A 23546-nucleotide genomic window follows, 5' to 3' on the forward strand; every position below is an offset into this window, starting at 1 on the left:
GGGTCTGAGAATTTTTCAAAAAAACAGTTAGTATTTTAATTATTGAATATATTCCAAATTACAGATATAACTTTGTTATTTTCTATTATCTTGTAAATGGTAGAGAATAAAAATTTGATATTTTGCAGTTATGTATAACTTTACAAACCCTATCAAATTAGCTATCAAAATGACAGTGTTGCCATTTAAGAAAATCGACGATGACGTCATATCTCTAAATTGGGACACCCTGTATACATTATTATTGAATGTCAAAAAGGACAATTTGAAATACTAATCGACGGGTCTGAGCATTTTCCAAAAAAACAATTAGTATTTGAGATATTGAATTTATTCCACTTTACAGACTCTCTCTGTATACCTAAAAATGCAAATCATATATAAATTTTCATATTATTACCAAGTCTCCATAATCGTACTTAACCATATACAAATATGTGGTGGATTTGAAAAATATTCAAAATATCTTGAAAAAACTGACTTTTCGAAAAAGTACTAAGAGCCAAAAAAGTTTTAAAAATAATGTGTGTAAGTAATATTACTACAATAATAATTTAATTGGAACGTACACAAAAGTTTGGGGGGGTTTAAAGGAACTAAACCCCCATAAAATTTTTATAGGGTGTCCAAATTTCACTCTAATTTTTTCTTAAGATGCTACTATCATAAGAATGCTATATGTCCATTTTCAATAAAAAATCTTTAATAGTTTTCGATATATTGGAAAAAAACGATTTTCATTTTGTAACTTCAAAGGGTTGTAACTTTTTTTGTATACACATTTGTACTAAGGTAAGTTAGGTTCAATCAAACTATTTTTAGTCCCAGAATATGTGATTAGATTTATGACCTGCATTTTCGTTACACCCTGTATATTTATGTTTGAAAAAATTGTTTTGACATTGAAAATTTTGGAAAATAGCATTTTTTTCAAAATAAAATTTTACTTTAAAATCAAATTTTTTAAAAGTAAGCACTTTGAACAGTTGAATTTTACAGATCATATAAACACAACATAAGTAAAGCAACTTATGAAGCGGTAACGATTAATTTCATTTAAGATGCTAATTATGGGGTAATTTTCCCAATTTTTTTTGCTAAAACAAAAGGTTTTATTTTTATTTTGAGCATAACTTGCTAACATTTTATGCTAGAAACTTAAAAAAACAGAAATAAAGTTTTTTTAAACACTTTAAGAAATTTGTAATGATATTTTCCCAAAACGTGCTTCATTTTTTGGTTATTTCACGTTGAAATATTCTATTTGGAATTTGACGAATATGAAGCTATTTTTAATTAGCTATAACCTCATACATACAAAACTTTTTCAATTTTTTACAGGCTATATTTTTGCTTAGAATGTTTTTTCGGTAAAATACTTACTATTTGAGTTATTTGCGAAAAACCGTCTAGAAACGTGTCTTCGTTTTGTTGAAAAATGAACATATACACTCGCAAAATAACTCGAAAAGGATTGACTTGGTGAAAAATCTCTATAGAATAAAAGTTGCTCATAATTAGTCAGTTTATCGAATTTCGGACTTACTTTGAATTTGTTTTTTCACCCCCCAGAAGTGGTGAAACTCACCCCCAGGGTGAGTGAAAAAATCACTTTTTTTCTTTGACATGTTAGCTATGTGTATGAAAAATTTCATGTCAACCCAAGTGGTTCTTTAAAATTTGGAGCAAAAACCGTGATTCAATGTACTAAAACAGAGGTTCCCAGCCAGTGTGCCGCGGCACACTGGTGTGCCGTGAAGTACCTGTAGGTGTGCCGTCAATTTTGATTATACTCACTATCATTATAGAGATTATTTACCCAAGTGTGCCGTGGCTGAACCAAATTTTAAGTTACTGTGCCTCAAGCTAAAAAAGGTTGAAAACCGCTGTACTAAAAGGATAAAATTTAACTAACATTAACCAACACGTATTATACTCGTAGTTCTCATATCGTAGAAATTTATCGTTTTTGTTGAGCAAATTGACGTAACTTTGATTCATCCACTTTCAGGTAATAACAAAATAGCAGCCGAAGCCGCGAAACATGAAGCAATAAACAAGGGCTTTCAATCAGCCATCATTTCGACACAAATCGAGGGAGATGTGGGCCAAATTAGCAAGATTTATGCCGAGTTTGCACGCAACATCGCTTCCGTAATTAGCGATCTCGGGAACAAGGACAATCTCCAAGTTTTTCTACGAACTTTTTCAAAGGGTTTGCGTGCTGAAGAGGGATTCATCCAGGAAGTTCTGGATATGGATTATACCAAAGGAGTTTGTTTTGTGTTTGCAGGTATGATTTATAAGTGTTTCTAGGATTAGGCAAAAATTTATTTCGAAAGATTGGAGTGTACATTAACAAATATTTTGCGCAAGATGAAAGTTTATAACGATGTCTGTTTATTTATTAGTATTTTTAATTTTATTTAAGTAGTATCATAAGAAAATATAAGTTGAATAAACTATAAGTAGGTGATTAGATTAAATTTAGGTTCATGCATATTAGGTGAGTGCAATTAGAACGAAAACATTCATTGTTTCGTAAAAAATCAAACAAGCTTTTATTTTTCTAAAACTTCTTTTGTTAGTTTATATATCCGTTAAAGTAAAAAGTTCTACTCGCAGATTTGGCCGCTAATTGTTTATTAATTGTTTAAACAATAACAATTGTTTTGTATAAATAATTTTAAAAATATCGTTGAATTTATCATTTTCCTTTGATCAAATATGTTTCTATTTTGTTTTTGATTATGCTGAATTCGAATATGGCATTACAATGTGAAAATTCTTATACAGAAGCTCTTATACAGTAAGTTGGCGTAGCCAGGAACCACATGAAAACTTTTTTATTATCAATTTTACGAAGAAAAGTTATTCTATATAAAAGGCTCTGGATAGTCAAAAATCTAAAATAAAAAAATCTAATTCCACCATTAGATATCAAATTTTATCAATTTTATACGAGTTATGTCTAAAATATGAATTTCGTTAACCCTCGTAAGGCGGTGCTTAGATTCTTACATAAACAACGGTGTGGGGTGCATTTGCACCCCATCTGCATATCCATTTTTTTATATGTGAACGTCGTGAAATTGATTTGAAAGATAAATTAGGACTTGTTTTTTATACTTTGAAACATAATTTTACAAACAAAGTACTCATTTCTTCTTAAAAAAAAATTATTATCGTTGCAAGACAAACACATGAAATTTTTCACAGAGTGAGCAACACAAAGTTTTTACACACAATACAGTTATGCCGGGACTTTCCGTCTTTTTTCTCTGACATAAGTAACACCGACCTTGTCCCGTATCTCTGTTAACCCCAGGTGGAGCATCAGCAGCGTCTAATTATTCAGAATATGAAACTTTCATCGTTTGCACCTTACAGTCATTTTCCAAAAAAAAGCAAGTAAACGAAGAGTTTTAAATGCTGTAATGGGTGGAATGCGTTTATAATTGAATTAAATGCCAATAAAAAAATGGACAAAAATAAAAAAAATATTAAAAAAGATAGGTGGAAAAAACGAAGTCTGGGGTGCAGCCTTACGAGGGTTAAAGAGTAAAGTACCTTTATGTTCCAGAATATCAAAAAATGCTATTATGAAAAGTTGTTTGAAATTAAAAACTATGTTTTAATATACAATTACATCACTTTAATCGAAAAAAAAATCAATTTTTTCTCAAATTACGGATATACCCATCATCATTTTATTACAATTATGATAACTATTTTATTATCAATTTTACAAAAAAAGTTTTTCTTTATAAAATGCTCTACCTGGTCTAAAATCTATGATAAAACCATCAGATATAAACTTTTTCAACTTTATACGAGGTATGTAAAAAATATGAATTTTTCTTAAGAGTTAAGTGCCTTTATTATTCACAATATTTTAAATAGAAGGATGTAATTGAATACTGAAACATATTGTTTAACTCCAAGCAAATTTTCTTAATATCAATTTTCGATATTGTGAAACATAAAGGTACTTTACTCTTGAGTGAAATTCATATTTTTTGACGTACCTCGTATAAAATTAATAAAATTTGATATTTGATGGCTGCATCTTAGATAATATAGGATTCAGAGTATTTTATAAAGAATAACTTTTTTTCGTAAAACTCATAATAAAAAAGTTATCAATAGGTTCCAAGTTACGCAGACATACTGTATAAGAGCTAAAAAAATTTTTTTGTTGAACATTTATTATTATTGAAGCTTATTAATAAATAAATGTATTTTAGGTAAGTTTTACAGAAAAAAGTTTTGATCACTTTGTATAAACATTTTTTTAGCTGGTAATTTTCGATATTCGTATTACATTTGTGTTATCTTTCTTAATTTTCTCAAAAAGAAATAGTTTATTTCACTTCTAAAGTAAAATCGTTTATGCATTTTACTTATACACCCTAAGCTTTAAAAAAGCACCTATAAACTTGTAATGAATTTGTTCAAACTTGATTAATACCGTCTAAAAGTGGTAGTAATTATCTAAATCTACGAAGTTTTCAAAAATTAAATATTTTGAGACGTCGTATCATTTGAATTAAATTTTTGAGATTTTTTTTTAATAAAACATCGTTTATAAAGGTATTTGAAAGGTAAGTTGTGCAAAATTGAGAGTTTTATAAGAAAAATTATATTAGTAGTCCAGGGCGGATCTGTTTTGAGATGGACATTGAGAGGTGACTCAAATTTTTTTGCAGAAATTGCTTGAAAATAAATCAAATAATAATATTTGAGTTATCCTCCCTCTCAAAGAGGTCCGGAACATTGCTTAAATAATTCGATTTAAATAATAAATTAAAAAATTCGATTTTTTTCTTCGTTTTTTGATTATAACTTTAAAAGTATTCATTTCCGAGAAAAGTTGTACTGACATAAAAGTTGCGTAATTCAATGTACTATAATATAGAATTAGTTAAAAATTTAAAAAATAGTCACCCTAGTTGCAAAATAGCAATAATTGCGGACAAACCATACAAAAACAAGTATTCGCATTTTACGTTTTTCAACCATTTATGCTACACTTAGGACCTTCATATTTCTCCCAGAAAAACTTTATGATACAGTAAAACAATACTGTAAATTTCATTAAGATCGGTTTAATAGATTTTGCAAAATAAATTTTGCAATACAGCTTTCGCAAAAAAATTCATTTTTTCAAAATGTTACAGGACTGAAAATAAAGCAGATAGCAAGTTGAATTTTTTTTTACTTATAGAAGTGTACTGTACCTTTCATTTGCAATTTTCAAAATTAAAACCGATTAATTACCACGGCGTCAGAAAATTTTTGAAATAAACAATAATTTTTGGTGCTACGCGCAGGACAACGGTGTTCGATTCACACAGGTTGATTTCCACCAAAATTTCTTCCAATCTTTATCTAATATATTATTTTCTTACTCTATATTTTGTGGTATTTTAATTTTTTAATTCCACAAAAATCAAACTAATTTTATTATTGTTTGTGAAATATTGTTTAAACAATTGCATATCTTTAAAAATAATAAACTTTTATTATTTAAGTTAAAATATATGAACAAAGAAATTTTTTGCTAATAAAAGTGTTATTTCAAAGGATAGAGTATGTGTTTTTATTTTGCAATAAACAAATTTATTTATTTATATCGAAATGTCATAAAAATTAAAATGTATCAATCATTATCAAAGGTCATTGGAATGCCCAATCAGAGCAACCTATCCGCTGTCCTGCGCGTAGCACCAATAATTAATGTTTATTTAAAAAAATTCCTGACGCCGTGGTGTTAATCGATTTTAATTTTGCAAAATTGCAAATGAAAGGTACAGTACACTTCTATATGTAAAAAAATTTTCAACTTGCTATCTGCTTTATTTTCAGTCCTGTAACATTTTGAAAAAATGAATTTTCCGCAAATCGCCAGGAAATTTTGACATTCCTGTCAAAATTTCTTGAAGAAAAAGTCAGGACTTCCTTACTGTAAGGAAATGTCATTTTTCTACAACCACTATTCAAAGTGCACTTTTCTGCACGGTTTTATGTTAGCAAACTTGATATTTTCTCACAGTATAAGATATTTGACATTAGTGTGCAGAAAAGTGACGTTTCTGTGCCGCAAAGTGACGTTTCTGTGCCGCAAAGTTCTTTTCTGCACAGTTGACTACCTCATTCTGAGTAACGTTATATTCTGTTTACATCCGTGGACTACCGCATTCTGAGTAACGTTATATTCTGTTTACATCCGTGGTTAAACTTTAGACAAATATATAACCTATAAGACAATTATTATATTTAACTATAGCATAGAAACTAAATTATGGATGTTACAACTGTTTTATTTTACAATTTTATTCTTATTAAACATTTTATAATTATCAAATAACCAATAAGGATTTAGCAACCTGTGCAAGAGACGTCGAATGAAGTAGGTTTTGTGTAAATCCGTGACTGCATAAATATAATGTCAATAATGTGTAATAATTGTTTAAATTTAAACAAATTAAGGCAGTGCATTAATTTTTTAACTGATTTCTGTGCAACTTATTTAGGTATAAGGAATTTAAATTGATTAGTAGGTATTAATTAAATACAGTTTAAAATTTATCACATAGGTACCTATTATAATTAATCGTCGTTTGGAAATTGTGATTTTTATTTTTAGGAAAAACTGTGCTTGTAGAAAAAGTATAGTGTGAAACACGTGCAGAAAGGTAATTTCTCACTCGTTTGAATTGCGGCACTCGCTTGCGCTCGTACCGCAACTTTTCAAACTCGTGAGAAATTAGTACCTTTCTGCACTTGTTGCACAATATACTATTCCTTACTGTAATGAAATGATATTTCCGTACAGTTGTTAGTTTGACAATTCAACCTCAATACGTTTCCATAGTAACCCAAGTAATTTTATTAGGAATTTCAAAGCAACATTTATTTGGGAATAAAATTATCGCGTTTTTTTTTAAATCAATCAATATCTGTCGAATTTTAAACGATTTGCGGAAAAATAGTATGTTTACCTCGTAGGAAAAGCCACATTCCTGGACTCTGTGTTGCTAAGTCTCGGCTTGCGCCTCGACTTAGCAATCTTCACAGTCGTCCAGGAATGTTAAGCTTTTCCTACCCGGTAAACAATGTACTATTTTTTTACGAAAGCTGGATTGCAAAATTTATTTTGCAAAATCTATTAAACCGATCTTAATGAAATTTACAGTATTGTTTTACTGTATCATAAAATTTTTCAGGGTGAAATATGAAGGTCCTAAGTGTAGCATAAATGGTTGAAAAACGTAAAATGCGAATACTTGTTTTTGTATGTTTTTTTCACAATTATTGCTATTTTGCAACAAGGGTGACTATTTCTTAAATTTTTAACCAATTCTATATTGTAGGAAATTTAATTACGCAACTTTTATGTCAGTACAACTTTTCTAGGAAATGAATACTTTTAAAGTTATAATCAAAAAACGAAGAAAAAAATCGAATTTTTCCTACAATTCTTGACATTTTGATTATTTAAACAATGTTCCGGACCTTTTTGAGAGGGAGGATAACTCAAATATTATTATTTGATTTATTTTCAAGCAATTTCTGCAAAAAAAATTGAGTCACCTCTCAACGTCCAAATGTACTAATATTTTTACAGATGCGCCCTGGTCTATAGTAACACATTTTTAAATCATTTTTAGACAAAATTCATGTAAGTCTCACTTTCTGCCCACACCTTATTTATGTCCAGATATTTTATTTCTTTTTATTATAATCATAATATAGCTTAATTATTCTTCTTTCCTATCCAATTTGTAAAATTTCATTATATCTATTAGTTAAAGAATTACAATAAAATAACTCAACCGTGCACTTCGTCGAACGCTAGTTTACAGTGCGCCAATGTTTGTGAGAAGGGTGACTTTAGCGTTATAAATAAAAAATTATAGAAGCTACAGATTTAATTTTAGAAAAATCTTTATAAAAGATTTTTTTGTAAAATTTTCTGAATTTTGCAATGGTCAAATCAGTTTTTTTCCAAAATTTATATTTTTGGAGTTATTTAAAAAAACATCGAATTTCGCAGTTCCTTTGTTTAATAAAAAATGAAGTCTTCTTCTAGAAGTACTTCTGGAGTAGAACTTTTCGATATGTTGTTTATTAAAAATTTCTTAATAAAATTACAAAAAGTTCTATTTTGTTTGATTTTTTTCGAAGTGAAAATCTATATGCACTCCCCTATAGTGCACATGCAATACATCACAAACAAACGTCCAGTTTTTTTATATATACTACTGATCCCTCGGCATGGGATCAGTAAAAAACTGATTTTCAAAACTGACAGTTTTAGCAAAATTCAGTTTGTTCGTATTCTTTTTAGAGGTTCGGTGGTTATTTCGTCTCTGGCGATTGGACTATTTTTGGGTACAACAAATTGATTGCTAGCGCTGTTGAGGAAGCCTGGAATGGTGGAAACAGCTGCCAGCGATTATGCAATCCTCTGAATCAAAAACAAGCAAAACCATCTATTTACTTTTCTATCTTCACTCAGATTTGAGTACTAGAAAGTTCCTCTTCTGTCCTTTTCCTAGACGAATGAAAACGGAATGTGATTGCAAGGAGTCCTTTTTGTATTCTATGTATATTCGTCGTGTGCGGTCTTATACATTGTTAAAATCGCAGATTAAGGATGTACCAGAAAGAACTTTCAACACGAAAAGTTTCAGATTTAAATAACTATTTACCATTTTAATGGTGAATTCTGCATTTGAGACTCTTCAATTTGTTAAGAGATGGCGCTGTATCTCGTCCCAATGAGAAATTCAATGATTTTTGAAGTTCTTCTTAAATTGATGGTTGAGCTATTTTTCGATTCAGAGGAGTGCATGCCAGCGCTGTTGAGGAGGCCTGAAATGGTGGAAACAGCTGTCCAGCGATTATGCAACCCTCTGATTCGAAAACAAGCAAAACTATTTACTTTTCTATCTTTACTCAGATTTGAGTACTAGAAAGTTCCTCTTCTGTCCTTTTCCTAGACGACATAGGCGTAACCAGGATGATCCTAAGGGGGGGGGTTACAACTACCTGAAAGAGGGGGGTTACAACTACTGGATGGTCTCTGAGGGCTATGGTGTTAAGCGTATAGAGCTCAAAGTACATCCCAATGGGGGGGGGTTACGACCCCCAAAACCCCCCCCTGGTTACGCCTATGCTAGACGAATGAAAACGGAATGTGATTGCAAGGAGTCCTTTTTGTTTTCTATATTCGTCGTCCGCGGTCTTATAAATTGTTAAAATCGCAGATTAAGGATGTACCAAAAATAACTTTCAACACGAAGAGTCTCAGATTTAAATAACTATTTACCATTTTAATGGTGAATTCTGCATTTGAGACTCTTCAATTTGTTAAGAGATGGCGCTGTATCTCGTCCCAATGAGAAATTCAATGATTTTTGAAGTTCCCCTTAAATTGATGGTTGAGCTATTTTCGATTCAGAGGAGTGCATGCTAGCGCTGTTGAGGAAGCCTGAAATGGTGGAAACAGCTGTCCAGCGATTATGCAATCCTCTGAATCGAAAACAAGCAAAACCATCTATTTACTTTTCTATCTTTACTCAGATGTGAGTACTAGAAAGTTCCTCTTCTTTCCTTTTACTAGACGAATGAAAACGGAATGTGATTGCAAGGAATCCTTTTTGTTTTCTATATTCGTCGTCTGCGGTCTTATAAATTGTTAAAGTCGCAGATTAAGGATGTACCAGAAAGAACTTTCAACACGAAGAGTCTCAGATTTAAATAACTATTTACCATTTTAATGGTGAATTCTGCATTTGAGACTCTTCAATTTGTTAAGAGATGGCGCTGTATCTCGTCCCAATGAGAAATTCAATGATTTTTGAAGTTCCCCTTAAATTGATGGTTGAGCTATTTTCGATTCAGAGGAGTGCATTCTAGCGCTGTTGAGGAAGCCTGAAATGGTGGAAACAGCTGTCCAGCGATTATGCAATCCTCTGAATCGAAAACAAGCAAAACCATCTATTTACTTTTCTATCTTTACTCAGATGTGAGTACTAGAAAGTTCCTCTTCTGTTCTTTTCCTAGACGAATGAAAACGGAATGTGATTGCAAGGAATCCTTTTTGTTTTCTATATTCGTCGTCTGCGGTCTTATAAATTGTTAAAGTCGCAGATTAAGGATGTACCAGAAAGAACTTTCAACACGAAAAGTCTCAGATTTAAATAACTATTTACCATTTTAATGGTGAATTCTGCATTTGAGACTCTTCAATTTGTTAAGAGATGGCGCTGTATCTCGTCCCAATGGGAAATTCAATGATTTTTGAAGTTGCCCTTAAATTGATGGTTGAGCTATTTTCGATTCAGAGGAGTGCATGCTAGCGCTGTTGAGGAAGCCTGAAATGGTGGAAACAGCTGTCCAGCGATTATGCAACCCTCTGATTCGAAAACAAGCAAAACTATTTACTTTTCTATCTTTACTCAGATTTGAGTACTAGAAAGTTCCTCTTCTGTCCTTTTCCTAGACGACATAGGCGTAACCAGGATGATCCTAAGGGGGGGGTTACAACTACCTGAAAGAGGGGGGTTAGAACTACTGGATGGTCTCTGAGGGCTATGGTGTTAAGCGTATAGAGCTCAAAGTACATCCCAATGGGGGGGGGGTTACGACCCCCAAAACCCCCCCCTGGTTACGCCTATGCTAGACGAATGAAAACGGAATGTGATTGCAAGGAGTCCTTTTTGTTTTCTATATTCGTCGTCCGCGGTCTTATAAATTGTTAAAATCGCAGATTAAGGATGTACCAAAAATAACTTTCAACACGAAGAGTCTCAGATTTAAATAACTATTTACCATTTTAATGGTGAATTCTGCATTTGAGACTCTTCAATTTGTTAAGAGATGGCGCTGTATCTCGTCCCAATGGGAAATTCAATGATTTTTGAAGTTGCCCTTAAATTGATGGTTGAGCTATTTTCGATTCAGAGGAGTGCATGCTAGCGCTGTTGAGGAAGCCTGAAATGGTGGAAACAGCTGTCCAGCGATTATGCAATCCTCTGAATCGAAAACAAGCAAAACCATCTATTTACTTTTCTATCTTTACTCAGATGTGAGTACTAGAAAGTTCCTCTTCTGTTCTTTTCCTAGACGAATGAAAACGGAATGTGATTGCAAGGAATCCTTTTTGTTTTCTATATTCGTCGTCTGCGGTCTTATAAATTGTTAAAGTCGCAGATTAAGGATGTACCAGAAAGAACTTTCAACACGAAAAGTCTCAGATTTAAATAACTATTTACCATTTTAATGGTGAATTCTGCATTTGAGACTCTTCAATTTGTTAAGAGATGGCGCTGTATCTCGTCCCAATGGGAAATTCAATGATTTTTGAAGTTGCCCTTAAATTGATGGTTGAGCTATTTTCGATTCAGAGGAGTGCATGCTAGCGCTGTTGAGGAAGCCTGAAATGGTGGAAACAGCTGTCCAGCGATTATGCAACCCTCTGAATCGAAAACAAGCAAAACTATCTATTTACTTTTCTATCTTTACTCAGATTTGAGTACTAGAAACTTCCTCTTTTGTCCTTTTCCTAGACGAATGAAAACGGAATGTGATTGCAAGGAGTCCTTTTTGTTTTCTATATTCGTCGTCTGCGGTCTTATAAATTGTTAAGTCGCAGATTAAGGATGTACCAGAAAGAACTTTCAACACGAAAAGTTTCAGATTTAAATAACTATTTACCATTTTAATGGTGAATTCTGCATTTGAGACTCTTCAATTTGTTAAGAGATGGCGATGTATCTCGTCCCAATGGGAAATTCAATGACTTTTGAAGTTCCCCTTAAATTGATGGTTGAGCTATATTTCGATTCAGAGGAGTGCAAGCCATAGAAGAGTGGGTGGGGTAGAAAGGGAACTCTATAGGCAGAACTGGTCCCGTATTCCAACACCATCGATATTTTTGGAAGCCAACTAAGCGTTTTAAATTGGAAGATTTCTGTAACGATTTGGAAGATCTCTGTAACGTTTTGGAAGATATCTGTACCGTTTTGAAAGCTTCGCTAGGCATACCAAATTCTATAATGTGCACGTTATTAATTTTTAGTTTTTGCAATAAAATATTTTTATTACAGAAACCATAAAAATAATAGTACATTATATACCGCGGGACTGAAGTAGTACATTTAATCCTGAAGGTAAAGTTTATGGCCCGACCGCAGGGAGGGCCATAATTTACCTGAAGGATTAAATGTACTTCAGTCGCAAGGTATATACGATACTTTTCGTACTTCCGGTATGATTTTATTAATTATTTCAATAATTTCAATCAGTTTTTTCTCTCTTCAACTCATTTAATAAACTGTCTTTAAAATAAGTTACCATAGTAACATTGCGTTGTGACAGTTATAATTTAGAAACATTGTCATTACTAGTGTCATTGTAAAGAAACATTGTTATTGATAATTATTGGTATCATGAGTGAAGAAGGTGTATCTGATATTGATAAAAGAGCAGCCGAAGTAGGTGAAGAATTGTTACCACCGAAATCTAGAAAACTATACGAGCAGCAGTACGATGCTTTTAAAAAGTGGTGCCGCTTAAAAAATGTGAGACAACCTACTGAAAATGCGCTGTTAGTCTACTTCGATGATAAATCAAAAGCGGTTTGTGCCTCAACTCTCTGGGCACATTACTCAATGCTGAAATCGGTTATTAACATTAGAGAAGATATTGATATAAGTAAATTTCCAAAATTATTAGCTTTTTTGAAGAGAAGAAATGAGGGATTTAAGCCAAAGAAGTCAAGAATTCTCACGTCTGAGCAGGTAGATCAGTTCTTACGGGAGGCTCCGGATGATAAATATTTAATGCTTAAGGTAAATTTGTAAATAAATAATAAAATTTAATAAATATTAACGTTAATTACCATTCTAATTAATTATATTTTTCAATAAAATATCCCTTAAATTCGTTTGTTTGTGATTTAATCGTTCCGGGAGTTTCGTCAATATTTAATCCCGGAGGGATTAAATGTGACACTTTAGTACCTGTCACAAGGGAGTGAAGTTGTCACTTTAGGCCCGGAAGTACGAAAAATAATTTATACACTGAAAAAATGTCTATTAATAACTAAAATATGAAACATTCACTTCACTAATCACTTGGGTACGGGATAAAAACTTAATACACAAATATAAAATTGATATAAAACGCATACACAACACAACAATTACAAAATGACGCACTCAATTCAATACAAGACAACGTTGCCGTATTTTATTTAGGAAATATATTGCATGTTTGGCTAAAATCTACTAAATCAAGAATTGAAACTTTATTAACTTATTTGAATATAATTTAGGTTTTTTTATAATAAAAACAGCAGCTAACTTAACTGGAAATAAATAAGTATAACGTGAATGTAAAAAAAACAAACTTTTTTTACATTTTAACAGGGAAACAAAATGACCTAGCTTAATTAATTTTTATCAGTTTTATATTTAATATTTTTATATAATATTTTGTCATCCATTGATTTTAACATATGCATGTCTGGATCAAATTTGGTACAATTCCCAACCTCATTCTTTGACAAATAATCATGAAAATACATTTTTTTCTACAACCGTGTTAAAAATGCAATTTTTAGCACTCCATACGAGCGTTAAAAATGCTACTTCAAGGAACTAGTACTTTAAAAATTTTAAGGCACTGCAGTTCGTATTGACCGTATAGGCAATTTGATGTAATGTCAAAAAAATATAAAAATGGAATGTCCGTCAAGTTCAAGTAAAAGTTTTTGTAGATATTGTCCTGTAATTACGTTTGTAGAAAAAATTTTGTATGATATGCGTGTTAAAAAGTACATGTTTAAGGCACTCATGTGAATTTGCAGAACTCGCTTCGCTCATTCTGCAAACTTTCACATGCGTCCCTTAAACGTGTACTTTTAACACTTATATCATAAATAACTATTTATTCAAAAGTTTATTGCGATCATCAGTTGTAATACGATTAAAACCGGAAAAAAATCTTTCTCATTTTACGTTAATAGAAACGGGTAAACACATTATTTTTGCAAAGTTACATTTTACATACATATTTTATTTTCCGTCGTTAGCTTAATTTTAATAGCCTCACCGAATGTCAAAACTCTTCGTTATATAAATATTACCCGAAACACTACTGCACTGCTGCTTGAAACAAGAAAGTTTGGTATCAGACTCCAGTTTCATTTCTCTAATCTCTATGTATTCATACCTACGTCCTGAATCTTATTTTCGGTAATGACATTAGGAAATTGTAACAAAATGTCAAATGTAAATACTATTAAAGAGTTAATTTCATTTTAGTCATAATGCATAGCACAGAAAATGTTGATATACAGTTATGAGCGCGCTAATAACCGGCAAAATAGCTCAAAAGATGGAAAACATAATACATTGCGAAACAATAAGAGATGAAACTAGTGGAGGTGGAAATTATCGTTATAAACGTCTAAAATACCATTACATTACATAGTTTCCCACCTTTAGACGTATCAGAGGTATGACAACTGTCACTGTGAGAGTAGAATTTTATAAAATACTCCTGTCACAGACGTCTACAGGTGGAAAACTATGTAATGTAATGTTAATTAATACGTTTATAACGATAATTTCCACCTCCACTAGTTTCATCTCTTTTTGTTTCGCAATGTATTATGTTTTCCATCTTTTGAGCTTTTTTGCCGGTTATTAGCGTGCTCATCACTGTATACCAAAAACCTACTAAAAAATATTGCCTACTAGAATTAAAAAAAAATATATCAAAAATCTATCCAAAAAGTAGAAATCTGCTGAATGTGGCAACGCTGTTACAAAATAAACACAACTGTCCAACTCAAAATTCAATTGTCAAATATTCTTCTTCTTTTCAATTAGCCTTGTACCACATATATTAGCGATCCACATTATGTGTCGCCATCTCTAATTCCGGAAGCTCACTATATATATGGAACCAATTTTTTCCATTGAGTTCGCAGGGCATGGTGCAAGCTAGCGCTGTCAGTGGCGTGCTGGAACTTGTCAAGCGGCCCGGTGATTTTATATAAAAGCGGCCTCCCATCCTCATTTTACCTTCTATTATAAGGATGTTTTACTCGTTATTTATAAAATCAAATAAACAAAAATATAAATGGTTTTGAAATCAAACATAAAACTTTGAATTCAATGATTTTTTTTTACTTTGCTATATTTTTTTATTTAAGAATAAGCAATCTTACAAATAGTAAATGACATGTATGACAATATTGTATGTAGTAAGGCAGAAATCATAATTTCCTGAAAAAATATAATATGAATTTGATGTAATTAAGATAAAAGTAAAATAAAATTTTGAGAATTTTTCAGTTATGTGTTAAGTTGGAGTTTAGTAAATCAATTATACAAGAGAGTACAAATACAAGTACAGTGCAAATACTTTCATGTAACAATATTTAAAATGTTAATACAACACAATAATCTAAACATTATTTTATAATTTCCGCATTAAAGTAAATTTTTGAGCAAATTCGTAGATTATTTATTCGTAGATTTATATTCAAAGCTTCTTTTTTCTATAGCCATTAGCATACATGTTTCCAAGCGATCTTGTGTTAAAGTACTTCTTAACCGATTTTTTTATGTATTTAATAATAATAATAACGTTTATTTACTTGAAAAATAAAGACATAAAATTTGAACGTTGAAAAGCTTCTTTCGCAAGATACTTATGTAACTGAAAAAGTTAATAAATGCTTATAATATACTATTTAAATTTGGATAAGCACACTGAAGCAAAACAGCGTAACAGTAAGCTATGCAATCTTTACACTTTTTAGTACCACATGAAGGTGAAGTTTTCACGATATCAACAACATTGTCATTTGTTACTTCATGTTCATTATCACTTAGATTAATAATCCTTTATATTTTCTGTAGACTGGACATATTCATCATTAACTCGATCTTCTATAATTTCAGTATTTTGCAAAATCCTATTTTTTAATACAATCGATTTATTAGCAAAATCCACGAATTCTTCTATAATTGCAGTCCCAAGTCCCAGATATGGTAGGATAACAATTTCTGAATTTTTCAGTAAATGATTTAAATGCCGTTAAAGGTATACCATTTTTTATTGTATCAAAATTTCTAGGATGTAGAGTGATTATATCATCATAAAACGATTTGTCTTGATCAAATCGTTTTTTGATACTTCCAATAATTCGGTCAAAATTGTGCAAAACGTTTTTCCTTTTTTTATTCTGCACAGTAGGTACATACATCATACATGTTTGAAGAAAATTGAACAACCATAAATATACTTGTAGGCATGAAAATAAATATTATCTGTAACAATCTATTTATGTATATAGTCTTATTCAATTGTCTACTTGTATTTACAATTAAAAAAAATTTAATTTTTTTGAAATGTTTTTTAATAGATACTATTAACCAAATTAGCATTCGATTAGAAATTTAAAAAATATTTTTTTAGTTATATCTAAAATTTTTTGAGAACCTCTTTGACCGGCCTCAAGAGGCCGCGGCCTCTCGGTGATTGCACCGATTCATTTATATGACCAGCACGCCACTGAGCGCTGTTGAGGAAGCCTGAAATGGTGGAAACAGCTGTCCAGCGATTATGCAACCCTCTGAATCTTAAACAAGCAAAACCATCTATTTACTATTTTTGGGTAACGCTGTAAGTTAGTGCAAAGGGCATTCCTCGATTAAAAAAAAATAAATTAAAGAGCGTCATAAAATTAACAAAAGTTTTATAAAATAAGTACACAATTTATCTTAAGTTGTATCCCGAAGTTTTCCCAAAATAACACTGGCCATAAAGAAATATAAAAGCTGTCAAGATTTGGGTAAATCGGCATGCAATATAACTTTGCTTAATTATTAATTCTAGTAAAAAGAACAATTTAAAAGTTTTTCTCGAAAGTTTTTCCAAGAATTTGCGTGTTAAACGGGACTTCTTTCTTGAAGTTTCCGATATGGATTACTGGGGTGGGATTTGTTTGATCTTGCAGGTACGAGACGAACTTTTTAACTCTCTATTCGCAAATATAAAATCCTAAGAAGATTGGAAAATTCTTGAAGTTAACTTTGGAAGTAGTAAGCCGATTTGAATTTACTTTGATGGCGATTTTTCATGCACAAATGTTAATAATGTGCCACTTTCTATAAGCGGGCGTTTGAGCGTTACTTAGTTGGAAGCGAATCAATTCAAAGGAGTAATTTGCAGTTTCCGAAAGAGAAAAATTTAAAAAAAGAAATAAAAGGTTTAAAATAAAATTATTTGCAAAGCTCAGAAAGAACGACATCGACTAACTATTCTAAACGGGAGATATGACATTAATGGTTGTAGAAGATAGATATCATCCAAAACTTTTCAATGGACGGATATATCTTCCGACTACGTATACAAGGCGGTTCAAAAAAGACTTAAAAAACTTAAATAAATAAAAATAAAAAGACTAAGTCTTCAATCTAATGGCATATAAAACAGCATATAGCTTCTCTATATCCCACCAGACTGAAAACAATGGGGACTTTCTCTGGTTACACCTCCGAGGCTTCTACAATTTGCGAGCCATAACGGATGCTGAGACTAAGGAAGATGAGGGAATTTTACAATTTATAATTCACGTCATATCTGCTCAGAGCGGTAAAGTTCCAAAGAGAATGGTTCCCTTCGTACTCCAATCAGAGTAAACACGTAAATTAAAAATGAATAACCATTTTCAATTTCGTTGCAAAACGAAAATACAGCTGCATCATATTCTAGTCCAATCAGAGAGTGCAGCAAGCACCTCTACCGTTTTCGAAACTTATTAGTCTCTCATCAGGAGGCACATATGCTGCTCTCTCTGATCCAACCAAAACAAACCCCGGCGTGCAGTCACGGATTGCAACGAACGAAATGGCGTAGATGCCCTAGCGTCAACTGCTAGCAAAAGACTAAGTCTTCAATCTAATGGCATATAAAACAGCATAATGCTACTCTACATCCCACCAGACTGAAAACAATGGGAACCTTCTCTGGTTACACCTCCGAGGCTTCTACAATTTGCAAGCCATAACGGATGCTGAGACTAAGGAATATGAGGGAATTTTACAATTTATAATTCACGTCGGAAAAATAAAAACATCGGAAAAGAAGTGGAAGGCAGAATTTACAAAACAGTCACCAGACCAATAATGACATACGCGGCAGAAACAGGACCTGACACAGAAAGGACAAAAAGAATGCTAGAAACAGCAGAGATGAAAACATTGCGAAAAATCGATGGTAAGACGATGTGGGATAGAGCTAGAAGTACAGATATACGAAGGAGATGCAAGGTGGACAACATTAATAACTGGGTGAAAAGCAGAAGAGTAGAATGGAACGACCAAATAAGCCGAATGACAACAAATAGAGTAGTAAGGACGGCGAGAGACGGTTCCCCAATAGGAAGACGATCAGTGGGAAGACCACGAAAAAGATGGAATGACAACTTACTGGAGGCACATTGAAAAACAGACAGAGTAATGTCTATATAAAAAGAAGAAGAAGAAGATAATTCACGTCAAACTTCAGACTCAAATAAAAATAACTTCAGAGTAACATCAGAAAGAAACTGCGAGAGACAAGAGAGAGGTGTGGCTCTTTAACAGATGAGACGAAATAGATGCTCTGGATAAAACGTATGATTTTACATAAAAAAATCACAGAAATAACAGGTTCTAGAAAAAGCAGTCCTTAGAAAAAGGTGAAATAACTAACACTGGCGAACTCTTGCATACCGCTAAAGACAGAGGTCTGACCTTAAGATAATTCGCCAACGCACTATACGTGCACCATAAGAAGAAGAAGAAGAGACAAAGATCCTTAGACGGCCGAACCAAACAACACAACTGGTCAATATAATAAAGAGACACGAACTGGAATACTTCGGTCGCATTATGAGACACCCTGAAAAATATCAACTTTTACATCTGATCTTTCCGAGAAAGATCCAAAGTAAACGTGGTCAATTTAGAAGAAGAACATTATGGCTGAAAAATCTAAGGCAATGGTATGGAAAATCGACTACATCGTTATTCAGAGCTGCTGTTAATAAAGTCACGATAGCAAATATGGTAGCCAACATGAGATCCAACGATCGAGAACGATCATGGAACTAGAAGAAAAAGAAGAAGAAATTTATTAAAAGTTGTTGTTAGGTTGTCTTATAAAATCGTTACGTCTCTGGTTTACTATAGTCCAAGTAATGAAGCTTAAAATAGGACAAAACCTCGAAATTTTTACAGAATGGATCGATTTGCTTGAAAATTTGAGAATAAGTAGTGGATAGTCCAAGGATCAAAATCTATATGAGGCTGAAAGGCGCTTTTACCATGGGGGTGGTTGCCACCCCATCTCGGGGGTGGAAATTTTTTATTTTATTTTGACTGCAAAAGTTGGTAAAAACATTTATTCTAAGCAAAAAACGTTCTATACATTTTTTTGATCAAATTAATAGTTTTCGATTTATTCGCTATCGAAAGTGTTACTTTTATATCGAAAAAATAAATGTTTTTAATCAGTTTTTTGCTAATGACGCAAAAAGTTTTCGTTTTATCAAAACAACTTTGCTAAACAAAAATTTACCTTTTGAAAAATAAACTAAACCGTTTTTTTTATTTTCTTTGAGACTAATAAATAGTAATCGAGCTATACGTTATTATATTCTGTTGGCTCTTCTTCGTCAAATGATAAATATTATAGTTTCAAAGGCAAAAGACGGGAAAACTATGAATTTTTCGAAGATAACTTGTTCAAACTAATTAAATACTATCTCCTGAAATAAAAAAATAATCTCTAGCTCAAAAATTAAGTGACTTATAATAAAAAGAATGTCAGTCGCTATTTTTTCAGCTAAAAAATGATCGGAAAGATCCCCCTACTCACCACCTTAATCAAAATTAGTCATTAACCTTATTTGATCTTCTTTATTTATGTATTATTAATAGGTTCTAGAAGTTTGACCATGCTTAGTTTTTAAAAAAATGAAGTTAAAAGCGAATAACGAATTTTTGTAGTTTGGCAAAAAATGCCAATTTCTTCAGAATAGCAAGATTCAGCCCTATTCTGTAACTTTTAACAAATCGAATAGAAATGACCAAGTCGAATCGTAATTACCCAAAATCGGAATGTTTGATATCTATCGCGTCATTTTTGTGTTTGGATCGGTATTCTGTAACTCATATCGTAATCGGAATCTCTGACTTCTATTTCACGCGGTTCTGAGGAGGTGGCAGCCGCGCAGTAACCAGCGAAATTGTGTTCTGTGACCTATTTTGTTACTTGAGATATGACACCGTTGCCATTTCCTCAATGTTTTCATACTTTCTTCATACTATCCTCAAAGTTTTGAGAAGTAAATAAAATATCCGTGTAAATACTGAATGCAAAAAGCTTAAAAGAGGATAAATGGTTTTAAATTAAAGTTAATTAAAATTGATATAAAAAAGAAGATAAACTGATAAATAAAAAAGATAAGTGAAGATAAGAAGTATAAATGCTTTTAAATCAAAGATATTTAAATTGATGTTATTAATTCATTATTATTAATAAATTATTTAAAATTGATATTACTAATAATATGCAATCTTTAAGATTCGATTTCAGTTGAAATAACTGCTAAACAACTTTTCCCAAAAATGGCATCTTTTCTATAATTTGTTCAGGCTATGAGCGTTGACTGATAAATATACAAGTATACTGGTATAATATTTATTTATCAAGCTATTCTTGTGCATTATACCATTGATTGCAATTGTACAAGAAATATACGAACAAAATATGGCAACAATGTGAATGGGAAACATTCAGACGCCAAGTAGCAAATAAATAAGGTTAGGTCCAATTATTCATACTCGTACAACATGTCTAAATGAAATATATATAGTTCTCTAAACAAATAACACCTAAGACTAAAAATTAAGCAGCTAAAAAAAGGTACAAATACTATAAATAATTATAAATAAGTAGTATGTAATTAATTATTTTTATATATAAAATATAAACGTCAAAACAAAACAAAATGCGCTTGCGTCAACCACAATTCCGATAATCGAAATCTCATCTCGACAGGGTAAATGCTGTCGAAGTGATTTCTATTCACATTACGATTGTAGAGATTCCGAAGTAGTTATGGAATACGGATTTGGACTATTTCTATTCGACTTGGTCACTTCTATTCGATTTTACTGACTTCTATCATCGAAATGAGTTACAGAATAGGTATGATTAGCATCAAGGATATGAAAAAATATTTTAATAGAAAATTAGAAAATTGTAGCTTATTTATTTCCCAAGAACTTGGTTTGCAAAAATTTTTTATACGGCAAAAATTAAGCGAGTTATTGATATTTAAAACTTGTAATAACATGCAAAAATCACCTTTACCAACCCTTTCAAAGTCACCCCTTTTTGCGACTGACGATTTTAAAAGGATTTAATATTAACAGTCTTAAGGTAAAAACCTACAAAATTCTTTTTTACCAAACTCGTTTCATAAAAATGAAAAAGTTACGATTAAAAATCAATATATTTTTTTGAAAAAAAAAGGAGAAATCCATTTGGAAGCATAATAATCTAAGTTAGCAGTGTTTTTAGTCATTGGCCTTATTCATTCTTTTTTATTTATGTATTATTAATAGATTTAAGAAGCTTGACTGGCTTAGAATGATTAGTTTTTAGAAAACTGGAGTTAAAAGCGAATAAGGAATTTTTGTAGTTTTTCTATTAGCATCAGAGATACGAAAAAATGTTTCAATATGAAATTGTAGGGTATTTAATTTTCAAGAACTTGGTTTGAAAAAATTTTTCCTACGGCAAAAATTGAGTGAATCGTAAATGAGTATAAAATCGAAAAACATTGATTTTGTCGATATAAAACTAACTTTCGATAGTAAATAAATCGAAAACTATTAATTTTATCAAAAAAATGTATGGAATATTTTTTTGCTTAAAATGAATATTTTCATCAACTTTTGAGGCCAAAATATAACAAAAAATTTTCACCCCCGAGATATGGTGCCAACCACCCCCATGGTAAAAGCGCCTTTCGGCATCATATAGATTTTGATCCTTGGACTATCCACTAATTATTCTAAAATTTTCAATGAAATCGATCCATTCTGTAAAAATTGCAAGGTGACAAGCTTCGGTTTCTGGACTACTAAGAAAAAATATAAAATTACTTGAACAACTGCTTAATCACAAAAAACTAATACTTGTAATACTCGTTCAATGTCCCATCTTCCTACATATTATTTTATCAACAAAAATTTAATATAATTATAAAAGTCACATAGCCTGTCTTCTTTCCCTTGTATTTCAAAGAAAGTTTTCTGAGAAAATATTTTAAAAATGTATTTTCTGTAGATATAATGCAAAGGATCGGCTCATTTCCTTGTGAATGCGTAAAGAGGAAGATAAACCAAAAAATAAGAGAAACCAGTGTCTGGAAAGTCCAGATATGCTATCTGGAATGACCATTATATCCAGTAAACCCCTGGAATAACAGATTTTCCATTTGTAGTCGACTACCGGAGAAATTACATTGTCGTAACGGGCAAGGACGGAAATTCAGAAGGGAATAATTAGCCGAGACATGCCGAGACTGAGACCAAAAATATTTTAAAGAAAGCTCTGTGTTTTTTTAAGGATTTACGTTATTTTTTATATAGAATCTATTTACTGATACTAATTTTAGTAACCATTTTGTACTATATTACGAGCTAATTTTGATGAGAAACCATATTAAATTTATAATCATGTGAACAGCATTCCACACCTTGTGAAATAAAGTGGCAGCAGTGCCGGATTAACCATTAGGCAAAGTAGTCAGTTGCCTAGGGGCATCGACCCCAAAGGGGGCCTCGCAGCCCTCGCAGGGCCCAAAACGAAAACTATAAAATTGTTAAAATATAAAAATTTGCCAAATTTTTACCTTTACCCACTAACTGACAATATAATCTAAACAATATGTTTCTACGAGTTGTATCTGTTTTGAGTAATACCTACTAAAATATTTTTATAACTAAACTGTTGAAAAACATTTCAGGTAAGCTATTAAATACAAGATTTTAGCAATATAAGTACCTACAATGGGGTAAGGTTATATCAACCATAATAAATTTATTTGAATTTGAACATTTGTCACGTACATTCTATGAAGTTTTATAATTCTATTGTATATGTTACAGTTTAAGTTGATTATCCAGTTGGAGTTGACTTTTCCTAGTTCGAGTCGACTCAAACTGCTGGTTTTAGTAAAAGTTGATTATAAATATAAAATGAAGATTTTTATTCAACATTTACTATTAACAGTTACTGTATATTATGTTCAAATCGTGATATTTATAGTCCAGACTGTATCGTCGCTCCCATTAGGTAAATAATTCCAGTTCGATTTGTTTGCACAAACTTACTCAAAAAGAGGTCATTATAACGAATCCACAGGGTGTCAGGTGGTACCGTAATCGAAAAATTGT

At 31.6% G+C, this 23546-nt stretch overlaps 1 protein-coding gene across 1 annotated transcript in view; it reads left to right on the forward strand.

Annotated features, from left to right (window-relative positions):
* Window positions 1–23546, forward strand: part of LOC114326255 (glycerate kinase) — a 125523-nt gene that overhangs the window by 94979 nt on the left and 6998 nt on the right. Inside the window, exon 5 of the mRNA XM_028274566.2 lies at window positions 2012–2293. Coding sequence (XP_028130367.2) covers window positions 2012–2293 — 282 coding nt within the window. The remainder of the gene's footprint in view (window positions 1–2011; window positions 2294–23546) is intronic.

This window comes from Diabrotica virgifera, chromosome 2, assembly GCF_917563875.1.
Source record: "Diabrotica virgifera virgifera chromosome 2, PGI_DIABVI_V3a".
NCBI lineage: Eukaryota > Metazoa > Arthropoda > Insecta > Coleoptera > Chrysomelidae > Diabrotica > Diabrotica virgifera.